Below are 18,135 nucleotides of genomic sequence, written 5' to 3' on the forward strand. Positions count from 1 at the left end.
AGGTTTCTTTTGGGGATGAAGAAAATGTTCTAAAGTTAGATTATGGTGATGATTGTATTATAGATATGCTAGAAATCATTGAATTGGACACTTAAAACTGATGGATTTTATGGTATTTAAATTATACCTACTCAGGTTAGGATCCTGATTCCCCCACTTACAGCTCTGCTGTACAGTCATCCAGTGGTATCTGTGGGGGATTGAGTCCAAGACACCCTGCTGATATCAAAATCCACAGATGCTCAAGTCTCTTGTATAGAATGATGTAGTATTTGCACATAACCTAGGCACATCCTCTCGTGTACTTTAAATCATCTCTAGATTACTTATAGTAGATAATACAATGTAAATGCTATGTGAATAGCTGCCGGCATGTGGCAAATTCAAGTTTTGCTTTTTGGGACTTTCTGGAATTTTTTTCCCCCAAATATATTTGATCTGTAGTTGGTTAATCTGCAGATGTGGAACCTGTGGATATGGAGGGCCAACTGTAATAACAAATAGCCCTCAAATCCTAGTGATTTACATTGACAAACATATTCTTCGCTCACATTACATGTCCAGGGGCTGTGGGCAGTTGCTGCAGTTCGGCTTGGCTGCTCAGTCTGGGACCCAGGTGGAAGGAGTTAGTCCCGCATCGGGACTCCTGGCCAAGGGAAAGAACAGGACGCTCATCTACACAAGCATTGGCTCTTAAAGCTTCTACCAGACCTGTGTAGATCACGTTCACTCATGCTCCATTGACCAAAGCAAGACATGTGGCAAGGCTGACAGTGAAGTCACTCACCCTACAGGGAGGCACCACAGTCACTTGACAGTGGGCAGGGCTGTGTGTATGATCTGCTTACAGAGAAGGGAACAATAAAGTAATTGACTTTAATCACCTTGCTCAAGTGACTTAACCTCTCCAGGCCTCAGTTTCATTATCTACAAATTGGGGAGATAATAGTTGTTTGGATCAGCAAGTGACCACATGTAAAGTAAGCCCAGTACATGCTGTGTGCTGTTTAATCATTAGCTGCTGCTGCTTTTATTATTATTCTCTCCTCCTCCATTTGGTATTCTTTTACTCAACCTACAAGACCCTACTCATAGAATCCTTTTCATGGTTCCTGCTCTTTTGGTTTCTTACCAGTCAACTCTGCCCTTCTAACACTCTGAGCTCAGTGGCAAAAGTTCAGGTTTGGGGCTGTGTTTGGGGTTGGGCAATGATAGACTTGCCTATTTGTTCATAGGTTCAGATAAGAAGAACTACACTCACAATGCAAAGTGTCTCTTCCCTTGTTCTAGGGTAGTGAATGTAACTTTTCCTTTTAACATCCTCAGAATAGCTGCCAGAGACACTACTTATGGATCATCCTCCTCCTTCTGTGCCCTTTTTAAAATCAGTGTTTGAGAAAGGAATTGATCACTGGATTCTTCTCAGTTCCAGCCAAGCCTGAATAGGGTTGTCATAACCAGTTCAGGATCAAATTTTGGATGCAGACTGAGTGGTAACAGCTTTAGGGCAGTATATCCTATAAACCACTTAATAGTCCAGTCTTCTTAGTCAAGTTTACTTCCTGTAGAAATCCTTGTCCAGAGCAAAAGCATTTGGGGCTGCTCCAAGGTCCATATACCCTGTTAGAGGCAGCTCTCAAACACCAGCTCATCAGAGTCCACGTCAGCTCTGATGAGTGGAAGACATCAGACTGATAAGGTTTTAAGGTGATCTGGGATATGGCTTATTTCTTTCATTTTTTGGCAGTTGTTGCTGTGTTGGATATAAGTAAGATTTAAAAAAAAATTTTTTTTTTGGTCAATTTGAATTCTTTTCCTTTCCCTTGTAGTGTAAGGCCAGCACTGGTGGACACCGATTTTCATGTTCATTCTGCAAGTGCCCAAGGGAAGGTGAGTGGTGGTAGAGATGGAGGTGGTAGTTTTTATTTTGTGCACTGAGCAAAACAAATTTCATGCTTTCCTTGGCTTCAAAGAGTGATCATCCCTAAATACAAGATGATCTGTAAAGCTCTTAAAAGTGCAGTGTGATAGCTAACTTCGTGTGACCTGTTAGTAAATCGTTTTGGATCTCAGAGTTCTGCCAGGGGAATGAGATGGGTTATGGGCTCCTTATCCATAACACAGCTGACCAGATGTCAGTAGTATTGTTACTCAGAATACATTTTAAGGATATTAGACTGAGAAGGAGTCTACATGGCATTAGTCCATGTGGACACCCCACCCACCCTACCCCAGCTTCTTTGAAGTTATTGGGAATAATTTGCTATTGTTATTATTTTCTCATTTACGTTCTAAACATTTGAGGATCTTCAACACAAAAACATTTGTTAAAGTAACAGTAAAAATATAAACAAGAGACAATAATCAGGATTGAGGGTTTGTGTTATTTTTATAGAGTAATAAACCTAACAGCTTCTCAGTAACTTGGTTTTAAAGTTAATTTCTCCTGAGAACCTGTAGGTAAACAACCTTGAAGAGTGTGTCAAAGGCATCTGTAACAATAGTCCTATAACAATGACTGTTATGTGCCTCTTTCTGATATTATTCTGTAAGGAAAGCTAGTGCATGACCATAAAATACAGTTCAGTGCTGGGATCCTGTTAGTCTTCTGAAAGATCTGTTTGTTCCAAGGTTAGAACTTAGCATGCCTACAAAGAATTCCTTAGCTGGGCTTTTGGCCTATAGTGGAGATTCTACTCTCTAGTGAGGGCTGTGAAGCAGGTGTTCTGAAAATCTTTGGGGAAGGCTCTACATGCTCTAGAGACCAAACCAGCATATGGGAAGGTGAGTAAATAACTTCCCCATGGACAGGTTGGAGATTTTTAGCTTGTTGTATTACTTCAATTAGGCAAAATTGTACTTTTTCCCTCAAGAAAGACTTCTTTCTCAGTCTACTCTAACAAATGAACAGATGGTTTATAAAAACCCTTGAGCACCATACCACTAAGATGGCTGAAACAACTTTAACATGGAAACATACATAGCAAGTATTCATTGGTTGCCTGTCACTGCTTTTAAGTAATCTCTACACTGCTCCCATAGAATGTCTTTTTGAGCCTCATGACTTCCTCTAAGAATGAATTAATTGCAGAAATACCTCCAATTAACTGGACAAATTATCCTGCTTTAGAAAGAGATTTGAAATGAGTCATTTATATTTTGAAGGACATTTGCCCATTGTAATTATTTGCATATAAATGAGCTGTGTGCAGGTAGGTCTCTTCTTAGCTTCGCCGGAGAATAGGGTGTCTGGTTCTACAGAATTTGAGCAGCTATCTTAGTACCGTAACACTGGAAGAAGCAAGGCCCCTAGCCATACACGTTTGAGATAAGTGTTTCTAGCAAACTTCTAGCAAGGGCCATATCTTTGGTAATTTTGTCCCCAGATCTGTTCTATCATTGGTTATAATAATAAAGATCAGGGTCTCATGAAAGATTTAAATGTTGGGGAAGTGATAGAAAACTCGTAAGATTAAATTTTTTAAATACTGGGTAGTTTCTTCTGTTAACTATTTTATATGCTGTCTTATTAGCCATGCTTAAAGTCTGTCAGAGGACTTTTTTGTAGGTATTTCTTTGACTTTTAAAACTATTCCAGGGAATTCCCTGGTGGTCCAGTGGTTAGGACTTGGTGCTTTCACTGCTGTGGCCCAGGTTCAGTCCCTCGTCGGGGAACTAAGATCTCTCATGCCACGTGGTGCAGCCAAACAAAACAAAATAAAAGCATTCCAGTATAAGTATTTGGTGGCAGGTAAGGAGGAATCACAGTGTTTGGGGGGATAAAACCTGTTGGAGATTCTCTTTCTGTTCTGTTCCTCTAGCGACAGAGGCCAAGCAAGAATTAATAACCTACCCTCAGCCTCAGAAAACATCCATACCAGTACCGTCAGAAAAACAACCCAGCCAACCAAGGTCAGCTGATAAGGAATCTGAACCCAAGAAGCGGGAAGAAGGACAAGAACCACGCTTGGGACATCAAAAGAGAGAAGCAGAAAGGTATCTCCCTCCTTCGCGGAGGGAAGGGCTCACCTTCCGAAGAGACCGAGAGAAGGAGCCATGGTCTGGGGAGACACGCCAGGATGGGGAAAGCAAAAGTAAGTGGTTTGTTGGGGCATGTACCAGACCGTGACCACTGTGGTTGGAACATAGATTGCTTGTGTTGTGGCTCTGGACCAGCAGCTTCCTGCACCCTAGTAAAACTGCTCGGCCTGATTGAAGAGGCTCTTGCTTTTCCCGGCCTCTCTGAAGTAATCTATATCTTCCAAATAGCAAGTTGCTATTCAGATGCAGCAAAGCATAACTTTAGATATCTAAGTATTGGGGAAGAAAAATATGAAGTATTTGACTAGCATTTTGTTATAGAACCAGCCTTGGTAGAGCAGGGTAACATCTGCAGTCATCTGCAGTAAAAAAAAAAATACACACACACACACACACACACACACTCAGGCTCTGAGGACTTCAAAAATGTAAACCTTTCTCTCTCTCTCCTTTCTCCTCTCCCATTTGTGCTTGGTTTGTTCAGCAATCATGCTAAAACGCATCTATCGTTCCACTCCACCTGAGGTGATAGTGGAAGTGCTGGAGCCCTACGTCCGCCTTACTACTGCTAACGTCCGTATCATCAAGAACAGAACAGGCCCCATGGGCCACACCTATGGCTTTATTGACCTTGACTCCCATGCGGTGAGTCGTAGTTATCCGTCACCACCACCCCCACCCCCTGGATCCCTCACCTCCTACTACCTCAGCCAGGGATGGCTGGCTATAGAAACCTCCAGAAGGTTTGAAGGACTTTAATCTTGGAATTCTCATTTGCTACTTGGTACCATAACCCCTCTTACTCTTTTCTTGGGGTTCATTCAGGTGAAATGACTGCCCTTGAAAGTTGGAACTCTGAGTGGTTTTCCAGATCCATTTTTGTCTTGTGGCATTTACAGTTTCCAGTTAAAATAAAGTGACAGCTTAGTCACTTGTGGAAAATCTGAGGACTAAACCTTTTCAAGATTTTAGTGAATTTTCTGATTTCTTAAAATCATTTTGCCTGGCCACAGACAGTTTTATGTTTGATGGAAACAGAGCATTTCCTCTTTTTCCTCAAAGTGTTGCTTTAATAGATTTCTTGTGGCTTGAAGTTTTAGTTGTGGGGCCCTTTTCTATGGAAGTAATGTGAGGATAGCAATGAAAATCATTGATATTTCTTAGATTTCACAGGATAACAATGAAAAGCATTGATATTTCTTAGATTTCATGCTCAGAAATCACAAGAGACTTTGTAAACTGAATCTGATGCAATGACAGTTGCAGACTAGAAGAGGATTTGAATTTCTGAAATTTATACCAAGAACTGATGTCTACTCTGACCATTATTCTGATCAACCCTTCATTAAGAGTTGCCTGTTTTTGCCAGTGTGCTCTTAGTATTACAGTTATGACCAGAACATAATGTTTAGAAATTTTTCTTTTTTTTTTGTGGTATGCGGGCCTCTCATTGTTGTGGCCTCTCCCGTTGCGGAGCACAGGCTCAGCGGCCATGGCTCACGGGCCCAGCCGCTCCGCGGCATGAGGGATCTTCCCGGACCGGGGCACAAACCTGTGTCCCCTGCATCGGCAGGTGGACTCTCAACCACTGCGCCACCAGGGAAGCCCTAGAAATTTTTCTTTTGAGAAGGAAAATCCATGTTCAGTTTTCTTTCAAGGGACATGTCCTTTTCCCTCTTTGGGTTCAAATGAGTCTTTGCTTCCCCAGGAAGCTCTTCGCGTAGTGAAGATCTTGCAGAACCTTGATCCACCATTTAGCATTGATGGGAAGATGGTAGCTGTAAACCTGGCCACTGGAAAACGAAGGTAAAGCAGAGGGGTGCTACCCCCACTCAGGTTTTTGGGAGGAAACTCTTATTCCTGGCTGGAGAGACAGGTAGTAAAACGTGGTGCTTTCCCAGTATGAGTTGCTTCAGGTACGTGTGTATGTTTTCTTTTTCTGAAGCTTGCCTTGTTCTGACTCTAGGTTTTTGTTTTTCTCTTTAAATAGCAGTACTAGGTACTTCTGTTTTTTCCCTCTTGATTCTCTGGTATCTTTGGGTCCCAGGTGATGGTACAGTCTTGGATGTGCAGGGAAAAAATTGCAATATATGCTTGCCCCTTGGAATCCTAAGAAAATGCTGTCTTGACTTTGTTCGTACCCCCATAGTGCTGGGAAATCTTATTCTTCTTTACTCCTTCATTCATCTTGACCCAGGAGTGGTAACTGGGAAATGGCTGCATCAGAGAGGCAAGCTTACAGGGATGGGGCAGATCTTGCTCTGGCACCCTCAACTCAGTTGCTGTTTTGCTTCAGCCGATAGCTTTGTAGAAGTCCCACTGCCCCTCCCCTCGGGAGTCTCTGCATCACCAGACTTGCTTACTGTCTGGGTTGGTTCCTTTCCATACAAAAGAGGGAAAAGAGTTTCTCAGCAAATCTGTAGGGTTGGGCACTCCTCAAGTGGCTTTTGGTAGCAGGCTCAAGACATGTTGTATTGTTTGTTGCAGAAATGATTCTGGGGACCATTCTGACCACATGCACTACTATCAGGTAGGCTTCAGCAGTTGGGGGGTGCTCTATTAAAATCCTCAAGTGACTGAAAGAGTGATCTTAAATTTTCTCTAGTGGGTAATTGTTAAGGTAAATGGCTATCAGAAGTTCCATAATTTTAACTTGTCTTTCTGTGATAGGGTAAAAAATATTTCCGAGATAGGCGGGGAGGTGGCAGAAATTCAGACTGGTCTTCAGATACAAATCGACAAGGACAACAGTGTGAGTGACCTTTGTCTTATTTCTATTGTTCTTTTTGGCTTGACTACTCATTCATTGAAATCTTCATGGTCACAAAGTTGGCAAGAGATGCAGTTGACTAGGGGTTATGTCTCAGAGAGCATCGTCTACAGGTTCTGTACTGTTTTGGGTTGGCCAGCCTCGTTCTTAGATTGTTCTTGATGAGTCCCCAGCAAGGGCTTCATTGGACAGGGACTAACACTGGCTCTGGTTTTATTCCCTCTAGCTTCATCTGACTGCTACATATATGATTCTGCTACTGGCTACTATTATGACCCCTTGGCAGGAACTTATTATGACCCCAATACCCAGGTGAGTTTTTGGCTTTGTTATTTTGTCAGTGATTCTTTTGAGAAAAGTACCTGTGATTTGTTACTTTGAAGGTTTTATTCCCTGTATTCTCTGGTTGCTCATTACATGAAAAGTATAAAAGTTTAAATCTATATAAGCTGAATATTTCTCCATTCAAGGCAGCTGCTCCACTGTTGTACTATGTGTACCTCATGTCTACTTCTTGTTTTAAAAAGTCCAGGTTTTATATTGAGTTATATTTATTTAGGTGGATTTTAAAGATGATAATCTTCATGTTAACTGTTGTACATATAGAAAATCAATGCGTTGTGGCATTACAGGCAAGAACAGTGCTGTTCTTGGAAAAATGGACAGTGAGTGGTCTGGCTACATCCTGGCCCCTGAAGTGGAGTTTTCGATTGTTTGATATGGTCTCTTCTTAGGCTTGAGGGAGAGAGCTGTTCTTTCCCTCAGAAGGGAACTGTGCTCCTTAGATCTGGAATTACTGGGAAAGTAAAACGTTCTGTAGACTTAACTGTTTCCAACTGTATTGCAGCAAGAAGTCTATGTGCCCCAGGACCCTGGGTCACCTGAGGAAGAAGACATCAAGGAAAAGAAACCCACCAGTCAAGGAAAGTCAAGCAGCAGGAAGGAAACGTCTAAAAGAGATAGCAAGGAGAAAAAAGACCGAGGAGTGACAAGGGTAAGATGACTTGTGAATCTGCTCCCTTTTCACCACATAATTACAGATTAAAAGAAAAGAGTCATAGACAGACGAGGTCTGGGTTTCAGGTGTAGAGTTACTAAAAAAGCAGGCAGTCCCCTAGCCTCTTACAGCCTGTCGTCCCTCTCTTTTCTAAATACAGAAACTGTGGATGGTGGAACAAAGTGGCTCAGCTCAAACCCCAATACCTCAGCTCCACACAGTTTCACTTTCCTACATCCCTTTTCAGTGCTTGACTCCGTATACACACTTCTATAGGCAGGGGATACCATTTTCTATTCTTTATTCACTTTATATTTGATCATAAGTATTTTTTCATGTTTGTATAATACTCTTTATTACTTCCATGCCTGTATGGTAAAAATTCATAGTAAAACTGTGACCTTGTTTTCTTCATCATTCCTACATTGTTTGTCTCTTCTTTCTAATCTTATTCTGTTATAATATACAGCATTTAACATTTTCTTTTTTCTTTTTTAAATTACTTCCTTAGGATAAATTTTCAAGAACAAAGATGATGAACATTTTTACATTTCCTGACATAAAATCAAATTGTTTTCCAAAGAATTATATTGATTCACCCTGACACCAGTTATGCATTAATGCAAATGGATGAATTAGCCTGTGGCTTAATTCATAACTTGTCTTTTTTCTCCCCCCCCTTCTAATACTACTAGTGTTTATGCAGATACATATATAGAGAGAAAGAATCTGTCTGAGAACTTTTTTCTTCTAATTTTGTTGAGATATAATTAATATACAGCACTGCATAAGTTTAAGGTATACAGCATAATGATTTGACTTATATACATGATGAAATGATTACCACAGTAAGTTTAGTGAACATCCATTGTCTCATAAAGAAACAAAATAAAAGGAAAAAAATGTTTTTTTCTTGTGATGAGAACTCTTCAGATTTATCCTCTTAACAGCTTTCATATATAACATACAGCACTGTTCATGTCTAGTATTTATGTATATTATAATTGGAAGTTCTTACCTTTTGACCACCTTCATCCAATTTCCCCACCCCCTACTCCCACCCTGCCTCTGGTAACTACAAATCTGATCTCTTTTTCTTTGAGTTTGTTTGTTTGTTTGGGTGTTTTGTTATGTTTTTCTTTTGTTTCCCTACAACACTATGTTAGTTTTGGTTCACAACATAGTGATTCAAAATTTCTATACATTACAAAATGATCACCACTGAAAACTTAGACTTTAAAGTTATACTGGCTTAATATGTGGGGTTTTTTTTGTTTTCTTTATAAATTTATTTATTTTCATCTGTGTTGGGTCTTCGTTGCCGCGTGCGGGCTTTCTCTAGTTGCGGCGAGTGGGGGCTACTCTTCATTGCAGTGCGCAGGCTTCTTATTGCGGTGGCTTCTCTCGTTGTGGAGCATGGGCACGCAGGCTTCAGTAGTTGTGGCACATGGGCTCAATAGTTATGGCTCATGGGCTCTAGAGCATGGGCTCAGTAGTTGTGGTGCACGGGCTTAGTTGCTCTGCGGCATGTGGGATCTTCCCGGACCAGGGATCAAACCCATGTACCCTGCATTGGCAGGCGGATTCTCGACCACTGTGCCACCAGGGAAGCCCCTGGCTTAATACTTGGATTCTGCTTTTGCCCCTTATTCTTTCTAACCATATTCTCAATCATTTGTAAAATTAGCATATTAATGCCTATTTAGAAGGATTATAGTAAAGGCTGAAGGAGATAATGTATATAAATGCATCATCTGGTGCCTGACATATAGTAATCACTCAATATATACTAAATGTGATGTTTTTAAAGTTTTTTTTTTTAATTTTGGAATCGTTATAGTAACATTACAGATATTTCACAAATTAAGAGGTTTGGAAAATCAGACTCATTTCAACAGGGTTAACTCTAAACCCAGCTTTTATAAGTATCATATAAAAATTATCTGGGATTTTGATCAGTTTCAGGAAAATGCCAGTGAGGGGACAGCTCCCCCAGAAGATGTCTTTAAGAAGCCTCTGCCTCCCACTGTGAAGAAGGAAGAGAGTCCTCCACCAGTAAGGCTAAGCTGATGCACTGGGCTAGGGCTGGGGCTGGTTCCGAATGGGAAGGGAAGTTCAAAGGTTGATGCCTCACTTTGGTGTTGGTCCTTTAGCTCTCTCTGTCTCACAGACAAGACTCTTCTTGAGTATAAGCATGAGGTAAATTTTCCTGTCTGCTAAAAGGGGTATTGATGGAGAATCAGAGGCAGTTATCGGTCCTCTTTCCCTCTGCCTTGTGACATTCCCACCAGACTGGCCCTTTTTAAGTTAGAATCTCGGTCTTGTTAATTCTTCTCTTCTAAATGACCAAGGAAACCCATTTTCCTGGCCCTGATGTTTCCTACCTTTTGGTGCTGCATGAGAATCTCTTAGATGTCGAGTGCATGCATGGTCATTTTTATAGTTTGCCTGCCAGAGTGAACAATGCTAACATTCGTACCCATTTTTTAGATGCCTTTAAGTGATAGTGTCAATCTAATCACAAGTTATTTCGATTAAATACAAATATATAACAATAGAGACCCTCTGTTTTTATTTTGATTGATCATATGCCAGTGATCATGCATCATTATTTAACATTTCCTATAAGCTACTGATAAATACTTTTTGCCTGCTCTACATTATTGATTCAGTTCACTATAACATCTGTCCTAACCATGCCTTTGTCTTTACCTTACTCAGGAACTGAATCTGTCTACCTGAGTGTTTATCCTTCAGTTGCTTTTAGTCCATCTCCTAAATCTCTTTTGCTCTAGGAGTTACTGTAGCCTTGATGAAAGTTATCTTTCCTTTTCTCCATGGGTTACAGTGACTTGGAGGTGGTTGCTATCTCTGCCTCTTCAAAAGTAACTTTTAAACTCTCCCTGTGGTCTCTGTCAGTTTCCCTTTCTCTTCCTTCTCATCACTGTTCTGTTGCTAGAGTCACTCCTAAGGGAAACTTTCTGGCTTATCTCAGTGGACAAGGAGAACAGTCAAGCTCGAGCCATGTTGCTTCCATCTGGGAAATGAGCAACATGGTCAGTGGGCCTGTTTTGAACCCAGTTCATTATTCAGGCTAAAAGAAATGAGATGCCCATATCAGAATATCCAGAAAACAGGCCCCAAATATAGGTTGAGTTTGCGTTAATCCCTGGCCTTCTCCTACCAGCCTAAAGTGGTAAACCCACTGATCGGCCTCCTGGGTGAATATGGAGGAGACAGTGACTATGAGGAGGAAGAGGAGGAGGAGCAGACCCCTCCTCCACAGCCCCGCACAGCACAGCCCCAGCAGCGGGAGGAGCTGACCAAGAAGGAGAATGAAGAAGACAAACTCACTGACTGGAATAAACTGGCTTGTCTGCTCTGCAGAAGGCAGTTTCCCAATAAAGAAGTTCTGAGCAAACACCAGCAGCTTTCAGACCTGCACAAGGTATTAAGGGAAGGGCCCTGACCTTTCGAACTTTTGACTCTTTATCACTGTTGAGCATTACAGTGACTAAAGAAGCTTATGCTGTCCTCCTCAGCCTGTATCTTCCCCAACTCCTCTAATTAAATCAGTTTAATTCAAAAATGAGTTGCTGGGACTTCCCTGTGGTCCAGTGGTTAAGACTTCGCCTTCCACTGCAGGGGCCGCAGGTTCGATCCCTGGTTGGGCAACTAAGATCCCACATGCCATAAAGCGCGGCCAAAAAAAAAAAAAAGACAAAAATGAGTTGTTCCTCCACCTTTTGTTCATGAGTTGCTCTACATTAAGATGGTGCCTACCTTCAAAAAACTTCAGGGTGTAGACCCAAGGCAAGCATCATGGCTGTGGCTGGGGCACCAAACATGGAAGCTGTGCTGAAGACAGGAGGAGAAGGGGTCGTGGAAAAGGAAACTCACCTGCTGGGTTTCTCATCTTAGCTCTACCATTAACCTAAGAGTTGGACTTCAGATAAGGCCCTTTTCTTCTTTGATACTTGGTGGCTTCACCTGGTTCCATCTAGCTCTGACAGTGTGTGGTTTTCCCCAAGGGTGAGTCACATTCTGCCATCTCTTCATGTAGTGAGTTATTGCTATAAGCCATGGCACAAAAACTATTCTTGGGGTGTTAAACTGACATACATTGGTCCTCCCTTGCAGTCTTCTCATTTATATGTACTGGCCAAGGAGCCAAATTCTGGACAAGTAAAGCCCCTAGATGGACTCGTGTTCTCAGTATAAAGTAATTTCTTTCACACTCCTTTTCCAGCAGATGTTGCTAGAGCACGTGAGGGGATAAGATTTAGACTTTCTCTCAATATAAAACCCAAAGTCCTATGTAGCTAAAAGCTGAAAAGCTCTGCTTTGATGATAGGCACACCTCTTCTTCCAGCTGCCTCTGTTGAGGCTCTGCAAAGTTTCTAGGATTCTGAGAGGCTCCTTCTGACAACCCCTGCAACAGACTACCTCCAAGTTCCTTTGACCTTCTGGAATTCTGAGTCATCAGACAAAACATTTAAAATTCAGCTCTCTTATGAAAGTGCTAATAAATTGCTAAAGAGATTAAAAAGTTGTTGTCAGGAAAGAGGAGCCAGCGGTCTGATGAATCCACAAACTGAACTAGCCCTGGGACAGTGGAACGTGGACTATAGCACTTTTCCTTTCCTTGCAGTAATCCAATGCAAAGAATCCCCTTTCTGTACAAGAGCTGCTCTGGACACCTTAAGTTTCTTATATATGCCAGAAGGAGCCACGCTTCAGGAGTGTAGGACCCTCAAGGAGTACAGGACTCTCAGAGAAATCTGTTCATTTGTGACCTTGGAGTTCCTTTTCCTGTTTCTCTGTGGGCTTGAATAGTGCCCACAGAGAATAGTGTCTGAGGATGGCAGGTGGTAGTGGTGGTAGGCAGAACATGTGGGCATTTGGTTTTCTTCACTGGTGTAGTCAGATTCCCCTCTCCCATTTTTACCTTAGGTAAAGAGATATAAACCAGATTTGTGTCTTCTACACTTTGGAGAGAAGTAGGATAAAATTCTGTCTTGTGTCACAACATGTAACTAATCTATGTGACAAGCCAGTGTTAGAACCTGGGTTCCCATTGGTGAGCCTAACGCAAGACCAGTTAGGGATTGTTGCTTGCATGGTGCCGTGATCACTTGGGAGGGTTAGTCAGTGAAAGGAGCTACAGTCCTAGAGCAGCTATCAGGAAAGGCCTAGAGCATTTCTAGGACCACTTTTTTTAGACCTACACTCATAGAACTCCCTCTCTTCTCAGCAAAACCTGGAAATCCATCGGAAGATAAAACAGTCTGAGCAGGAGCTAGCCTATCTGGAGAGGAGAGAACGGGAGGTAAGATTTGGTGACTTGTTACTCCCTTGACCCCCAACTCTTTTTGCTTTCTGGTGTAGCATTTGTAGGCTGTGCTGAAGATAAAGAACGAAGAAGCCCCAAAAGATGGTGTATATATTTCTCAAAACTCATCAAACTACATTAAAGTGGGTACATTTTATAGTTTATAAATTATACCTTAGTAAAGTTGCTTTTTTTAAAGGTGATGTTAGGGTCTTTGGGTAGGTGAAATAACATTCCTCTTTCCTGCCCAGCTTTTAAAATCAATGAAGGAGTGTTGGATAGGGCTGCTGAAATAGCATCTTTTACTGTTAAAGGCCAAGTTGGAGGAAGTAGCTTAGAGTGAGAGCCAAATGGACTTGCTATCTAGACCAATTAGGCAGACTCACTTACCCAGCTACAGGCTTCACTGGCCCATGACAGGTCTTATGTGACCGTCAAGAATCCACCTGTGGAGGCGTATTGGAGAGCACCTCCTCCTCAGAAGAGGAAAAGATAGCCTCTTCTTCCCAAATTTACCAGTTAGAGAAGCCACTACTTTCTCAAGAAGAATGTTTGAAGGAATGAGAGATTCCAGGAGTTACCAGTTGAATCCCTTCACATTAGAAGAAATATCGGGAATAAAGTGAAGCTTTCGCACTCTCCCACCCCCTCAGATGGGAGTCTCAGATCTGTTCTTCTGCTTACCAACAGGGAAGGTTTAAAGAAAGAGGAAATGATCGCAGGGAAAAGCTCCAATCTTTTGATTCTCCAGAAAGGAAACGAATTAAATACTCCAGGGAAACTGACAGGTAAGCTAGAAACTCTTCACTCAGCCTAGGTCTCAAGCCTAATGATGAAACCATCACTTTCTTTAACATGCTGCCTTTTTCTCTCTCGGGGAGTGAGGTTATCGGGAGCAGGTTCTGTCTGAACTCTTGAGCATGAAGTTCACCCCAGCCTTTTTACCACCTGTCTTAACACAGGGAATATGTATGTTTGCATGTAAGAATCACTGGCTGCTTAGCTGCTCAAAACCAGGGCTGGAGTGGCTATAGTTGGGAACCCTTTCTCTCCTCATCAGTAACACTGTACCTCCGTATTAGCCTGATAAGAATGTCACACTCTTGGACTTTTTTCTCTAGGGAACCTCCATTCTCACACATTAGGTGCTGAATAAATGGTTGGCTGCTGATAGAAATATATGATCTCTAGCTTCCTGTGCTTGTTTCTGGTCAGAGAGCTCCAAAGTTGTGAGTCCAGAGTTATACAGAATTTGCTGATAGCCCACTGTGTACAGGTACTGCACCAAGGGCAAGGAATATTCATGTGGACAAGACACGTATTATCCTTGACTGTCTGAACAGAGAATAGGAAGGCTTAGGTGGTACTTTGTCTTGTAGGGCAGACACAGAAATCCGGTGGAGAAGGGGAGGGCATTTCAATTGGAGGGAACTGCATGCTTCATGGATGAAAGAGAGAGAGGTCATGATGCATTTGAGAAGCTGTAAGTAGCTTGATGGGCTGAACACTGAAGATAAGTGGTTGAGTGACAAGGAGATGAGGCTGGCTCAACAGACACAGTCCAGTTCTTGAAGTTCATGCTCCTTTAACACCTTGCTAAGACTTTGTCTTAGGGCAGTGGGAGGTTATGAAATGGTTTTAGGCAGGGTATTGATCTAGTGAAACTTGAACAAGTCTCTACATTGGTAAGCAAAAGAACTAGTAGCGAGGGTAGAGTATGCCTGTGGGGAAAGGGGAGATAATTGATGGAGAAAGTCCCCTAAGAAGTCTAGGTGGGGTCTGGGGCTCTGGCATTCCAACTTATTTGTTCACAGCCCTCAATAAGAGATTATTTTGAATCGTGGCCCAGAATATATGTATGTGTGTAAATAACTGAAAAAGAAATCTTCATGAAAAATACTTCCTTACTGTGCAGTAAACTCTGACATTTTTATTTTAGTCTATTCTATTCGCATTTGTAAGAAGTGCTAAGTTGGGACCACTTAATCAATGTAGCATCCCATTGGGTCATTCTCTGCAATTTGAAATACACTGAACGATGACAAAACTGAAGGAGTCAGCCAGGAGGAGGAAGAGCACCTTAGCCCTGAGTCAGTTGGGTGTAGCTGGGTGTAGAAAGAGATGCCTCTCTATTCTCAGCACCCATCACATCACATTCTACTGGCTCTCCTCCTTCTAAGTCTTCTCTCCTGCTCCTCTTCCTTTTCTGGGTTATTCCAGATATTCTCCAGGACTCTGCCCTCAGTTTTCCTTTATTCTTGCTCCTCCATCCTCTTGACTTGGACTGCCTACGGTACCCAAGGCTTTAGCCACCACTCACAGGCTAACAAGTCCTATGGCTCCATCTCAAGTCATTTCTGTTTTCTGAGCTCAAAATCATCATTTCTGTTTACCTTCTGGGCATATCCTCTTGGCCACTCCTCAGCCTCCTCACACTAAACAATTACTCAATATTATATTCCACATTATTTTCTAGTCCAGTCCTGCTAAACCTGCTGTATTCCTATTTCAGAGTAGTAACATCATCGCATCATGGTCTACCTGGTCTGTCCCAATCTTCCTCCTTTATCCTCTGTATCGTTAGTGGCCACATCCATAATTAAGCCTTGCCCCAATTCCTAGCTCACCTCCAAACTGGACTGCTTACTCCCCATCTTTGCTCTTCAGTCTTTCTACCCTACCATCAAAATGACCTTTATAAACAGAAATCTCCTAAAACTAGCCTTTTTGTGAACATATACCTTGCCTAAAGGGAGGCCTGGGTTCTAGAGATTCTTTGCCTGAAGTATGAAGTACAGAGTCATGATTTAGCATGATGTTCAAGGCTTTTCACAATCTGGCTCAAGCAGCCTTTTATCAATTCCTGCCACTCTTCCTCTGGACAAATTGTATTCTTTCACTTCTCCTTGCTTGTGTCCTCCTTTCCTCCCATGCTTTTTCTAGCTCACAACCTCCTCATTTGTTAAGACCCAGTTCAGGTATACCCTCCTGTTAGAATTCCTCATTTTTGGTGATGCCCCTTCAGGTTTGTGTTCCCTGTTTGTATTTCCATAGTAGGTATATACTGTTGCTACATCCATGGCTGAGCTCTTCAATGTGCTGTAAGCATCTATTCACATATTATCCTTCTCACATCCTTCCCCATGAACAGAGTCAGGTCTTGGTCATCTCTGTATCCTCAGGACAAAGCCAGTTTCATAGATAGCAGGCACTCAAAGATACTGTTTAATATTCTTAAGAGGAGGCAAATCTGAATCAAGAGGACAGAGGTTTTTATTGGGCTCACAAGCATGTCACTTTGAAAGTGCTGGTGTCTAAGTATGTATGCTTCTTTTGCAGTGATCGTAAGCCTGTTGGTAAAGAAGGCATCGACAATAGCAGCAAAGGAGGCTGTGTCCAACAGGCCACTGGCTGGAGGAAGGGGGCAGGCCTCGGATATGGCCATCCTGGATTGGCTTCAGCAGAGGAGGTGAAATGGTTTCCATCTTGTTAGGGGTGGCATGAACCTGGCATATACTTAGTTTCCTCTCATTCTGTGGCCCAGAGCTATGTCCTTGCCTATTAGCTGGGCTTTCACCACTGCTGGCAAAGAACGTGAGAGCTGAGAAGCCTGTCAGTCTTTTTTTTTTTTTTTTAAAAAGAAGATGTCGGGGGTAGGAGTTTATTAATTTATTTTATTTATTTTTACTGTGTTGGGTCTTCGTTTCTGTGCGAGGGCTTTCGCTAGTTGTGGTAAGCGGGGGCCACTCTTCATCGCAGTGCACGGGCCTCTCTTGTTGCGGAGCACAGGCTCCAGACACGCAGGCTCAGTATTGTGGCTCACGGGCCTAGTTGCTCCGCGGCATGTGGGATCCTCCCAGACCAGGGCTCGAACCCATGTCCCCTGCATTAGCAGGCAGATTCTCAACCACTGCGCCACCAGGAAAGCCCCGAAGGCTGTCAGTCTTTTTTTTTCTTTTTTTTACATCTTTATTGGAATATAATTGCTTTACAATGGTGTGTTAGTTTCTGTTTTATAACAAAGTGAATCAGTTATACATACACATATGTTCCCATATCTCTTCCCTCTTGCATCTCCCTCCCTCCCACTCTCCCTATCCCACCCCTCCAGGGGGTCACAAAGCACTGAGCTGATCTCCCTGTGCCATGCGGCTGCTTCCCACTAGCTATCTACCTTACGTTTGTTAGTGTGTATATGTCCATGACTCTCTCTCGCCCTGTCACAGCTCACCCTTCTCCCTCCCCATATCCTCAAGTTCGTTCTCCAGTAGGTCTGTGTCTTTATTCCTGTCTTACCCGAAGGTTCTTCATGACATTTTTTTTTCTTAAATTCCATATATATGTGTTAGCATATGGTATTTGTCTTTCTCTTTCTGACTTACTTCACTCTGTATGACAGACTAGTCCTGGGTCCCATGAAGGGCCTCACCCCTCATGTTTAAGGAAAAGAAGAGAAGATAGAAAAGGTGATAAGAGGGAACCCTCTCCATTTTGTGTTGTCTTAGTCCCTGTCTGAAAATGCCACATATATGAGATGGGCTTCTCACATTTCTGGTGTTGAATCCTGTATCCTGAAATCATGGCATCGCCACCCTCCTTATTCATCTTGAGTGTTTGTTTATTAAGCATTCTTTTAAAATTCTCCTATATCCTGCTCCTTACTAGTCCAGAAATGCTTATAGTCAAAGACCAGCCCTGAGGCTAATTAATTCATAGAGCTCACTTCATTGTTTGTCTTTGTTTTACAGACTGAAAGCCGGATGAGGGGTCCCAATGTGGGAGCTCCAGGAAGAACCAGCAAGAGACAGTCCAATGAGACTTACCGAGACGCTGTGCGAAGAGTCATGTTTGCTCGGTATAAAGAACTCGATTAAAGAGTGGAGACAAGTCCCACAGGACACAGCCTCCTTCTTGTTTTGTTTGTCCGTCTCTCCTTTTGTTTTGTTACTGTTCTTGCTGCTAGAACTTTTTTAAATAAACTTTTTTTCAATGTGA

General features: G+C 42.3%; 1 protein-coding gene across 3 annotated transcripts in view; it reads left to right on the forward strand.

Moving 5' to 3' along the window:
• Positions 1–18,135, forward strand: part of RBM6 (RNA binding motif protein 6) — a 106,974-nt gene extending 88,839 nt beyond the window's left edge. For all 3 annotated transcript variants that reach the window (XM_067754477.1, XM_067754480.1, XM_067754478.1), the window contains 14 exons: positions 1,830–1,890; positions 3,822–4,094; positions 4,526–4,686; positions 5,750–5,847; positions 6,529–6,571; positions 6,712–6,793; positions 7,038–7,123; positions 7,659–7,805; positions 9,768–9,863; positions 10,996–11,256; positions 13,063–13,137; positions 13,831–13,928; positions 16,480–16,609; positions 17,889–18,135. In XM_067754477.1, the coding sequence (XP_067610578.1) occupies positions 1,830–1,890; positions 3,822–4,094; positions 4,526–4,686; positions 5,750–5,847; positions 6,529–6,571; positions 6,712–6,793; positions 7,038–7,123; positions 7,659–7,805; positions 9,768–9,863; positions 10,996–11,256; positions 13,063–13,137; positions 13,831–13,928; positions 16,480–16,609; positions 17,889–18,014 (1,737 nt within the window). In that variant the 3' untranslated portion in view covers positions 18,015–18,135. The remainder of the gene's footprint in view (positions 1–1,829; positions 1,891–3,821; positions 4,095–4,525; positions 4,687–5,749; positions 5,848–6,528; positions 6,572–6,711; positions 6,794–7,037; positions 7,124–7,658; positions 7,806–9,767; positions 9,864–10,995; positions 11,257–13,062; positions 13,138–13,830; positions 13,929–16,479; positions 16,610–17,888) is intronic.

Source organism: Pseudorca crassidens, chromosome 10 (assembly GCF_039906515.1).
Source record: "Pseudorca crassidens isolate mPseCra1 chromosome 10, mPseCra1.hap1, whole genome shotgun sequence".
In the NCBI taxonomy this organism is placed as follows: domain Eukaryota; kingdom Metazoa; phylum Chordata; class Mammalia; order Artiodactyla; family Delphinidae; genus Pseudorca; species Pseudorca crassidens.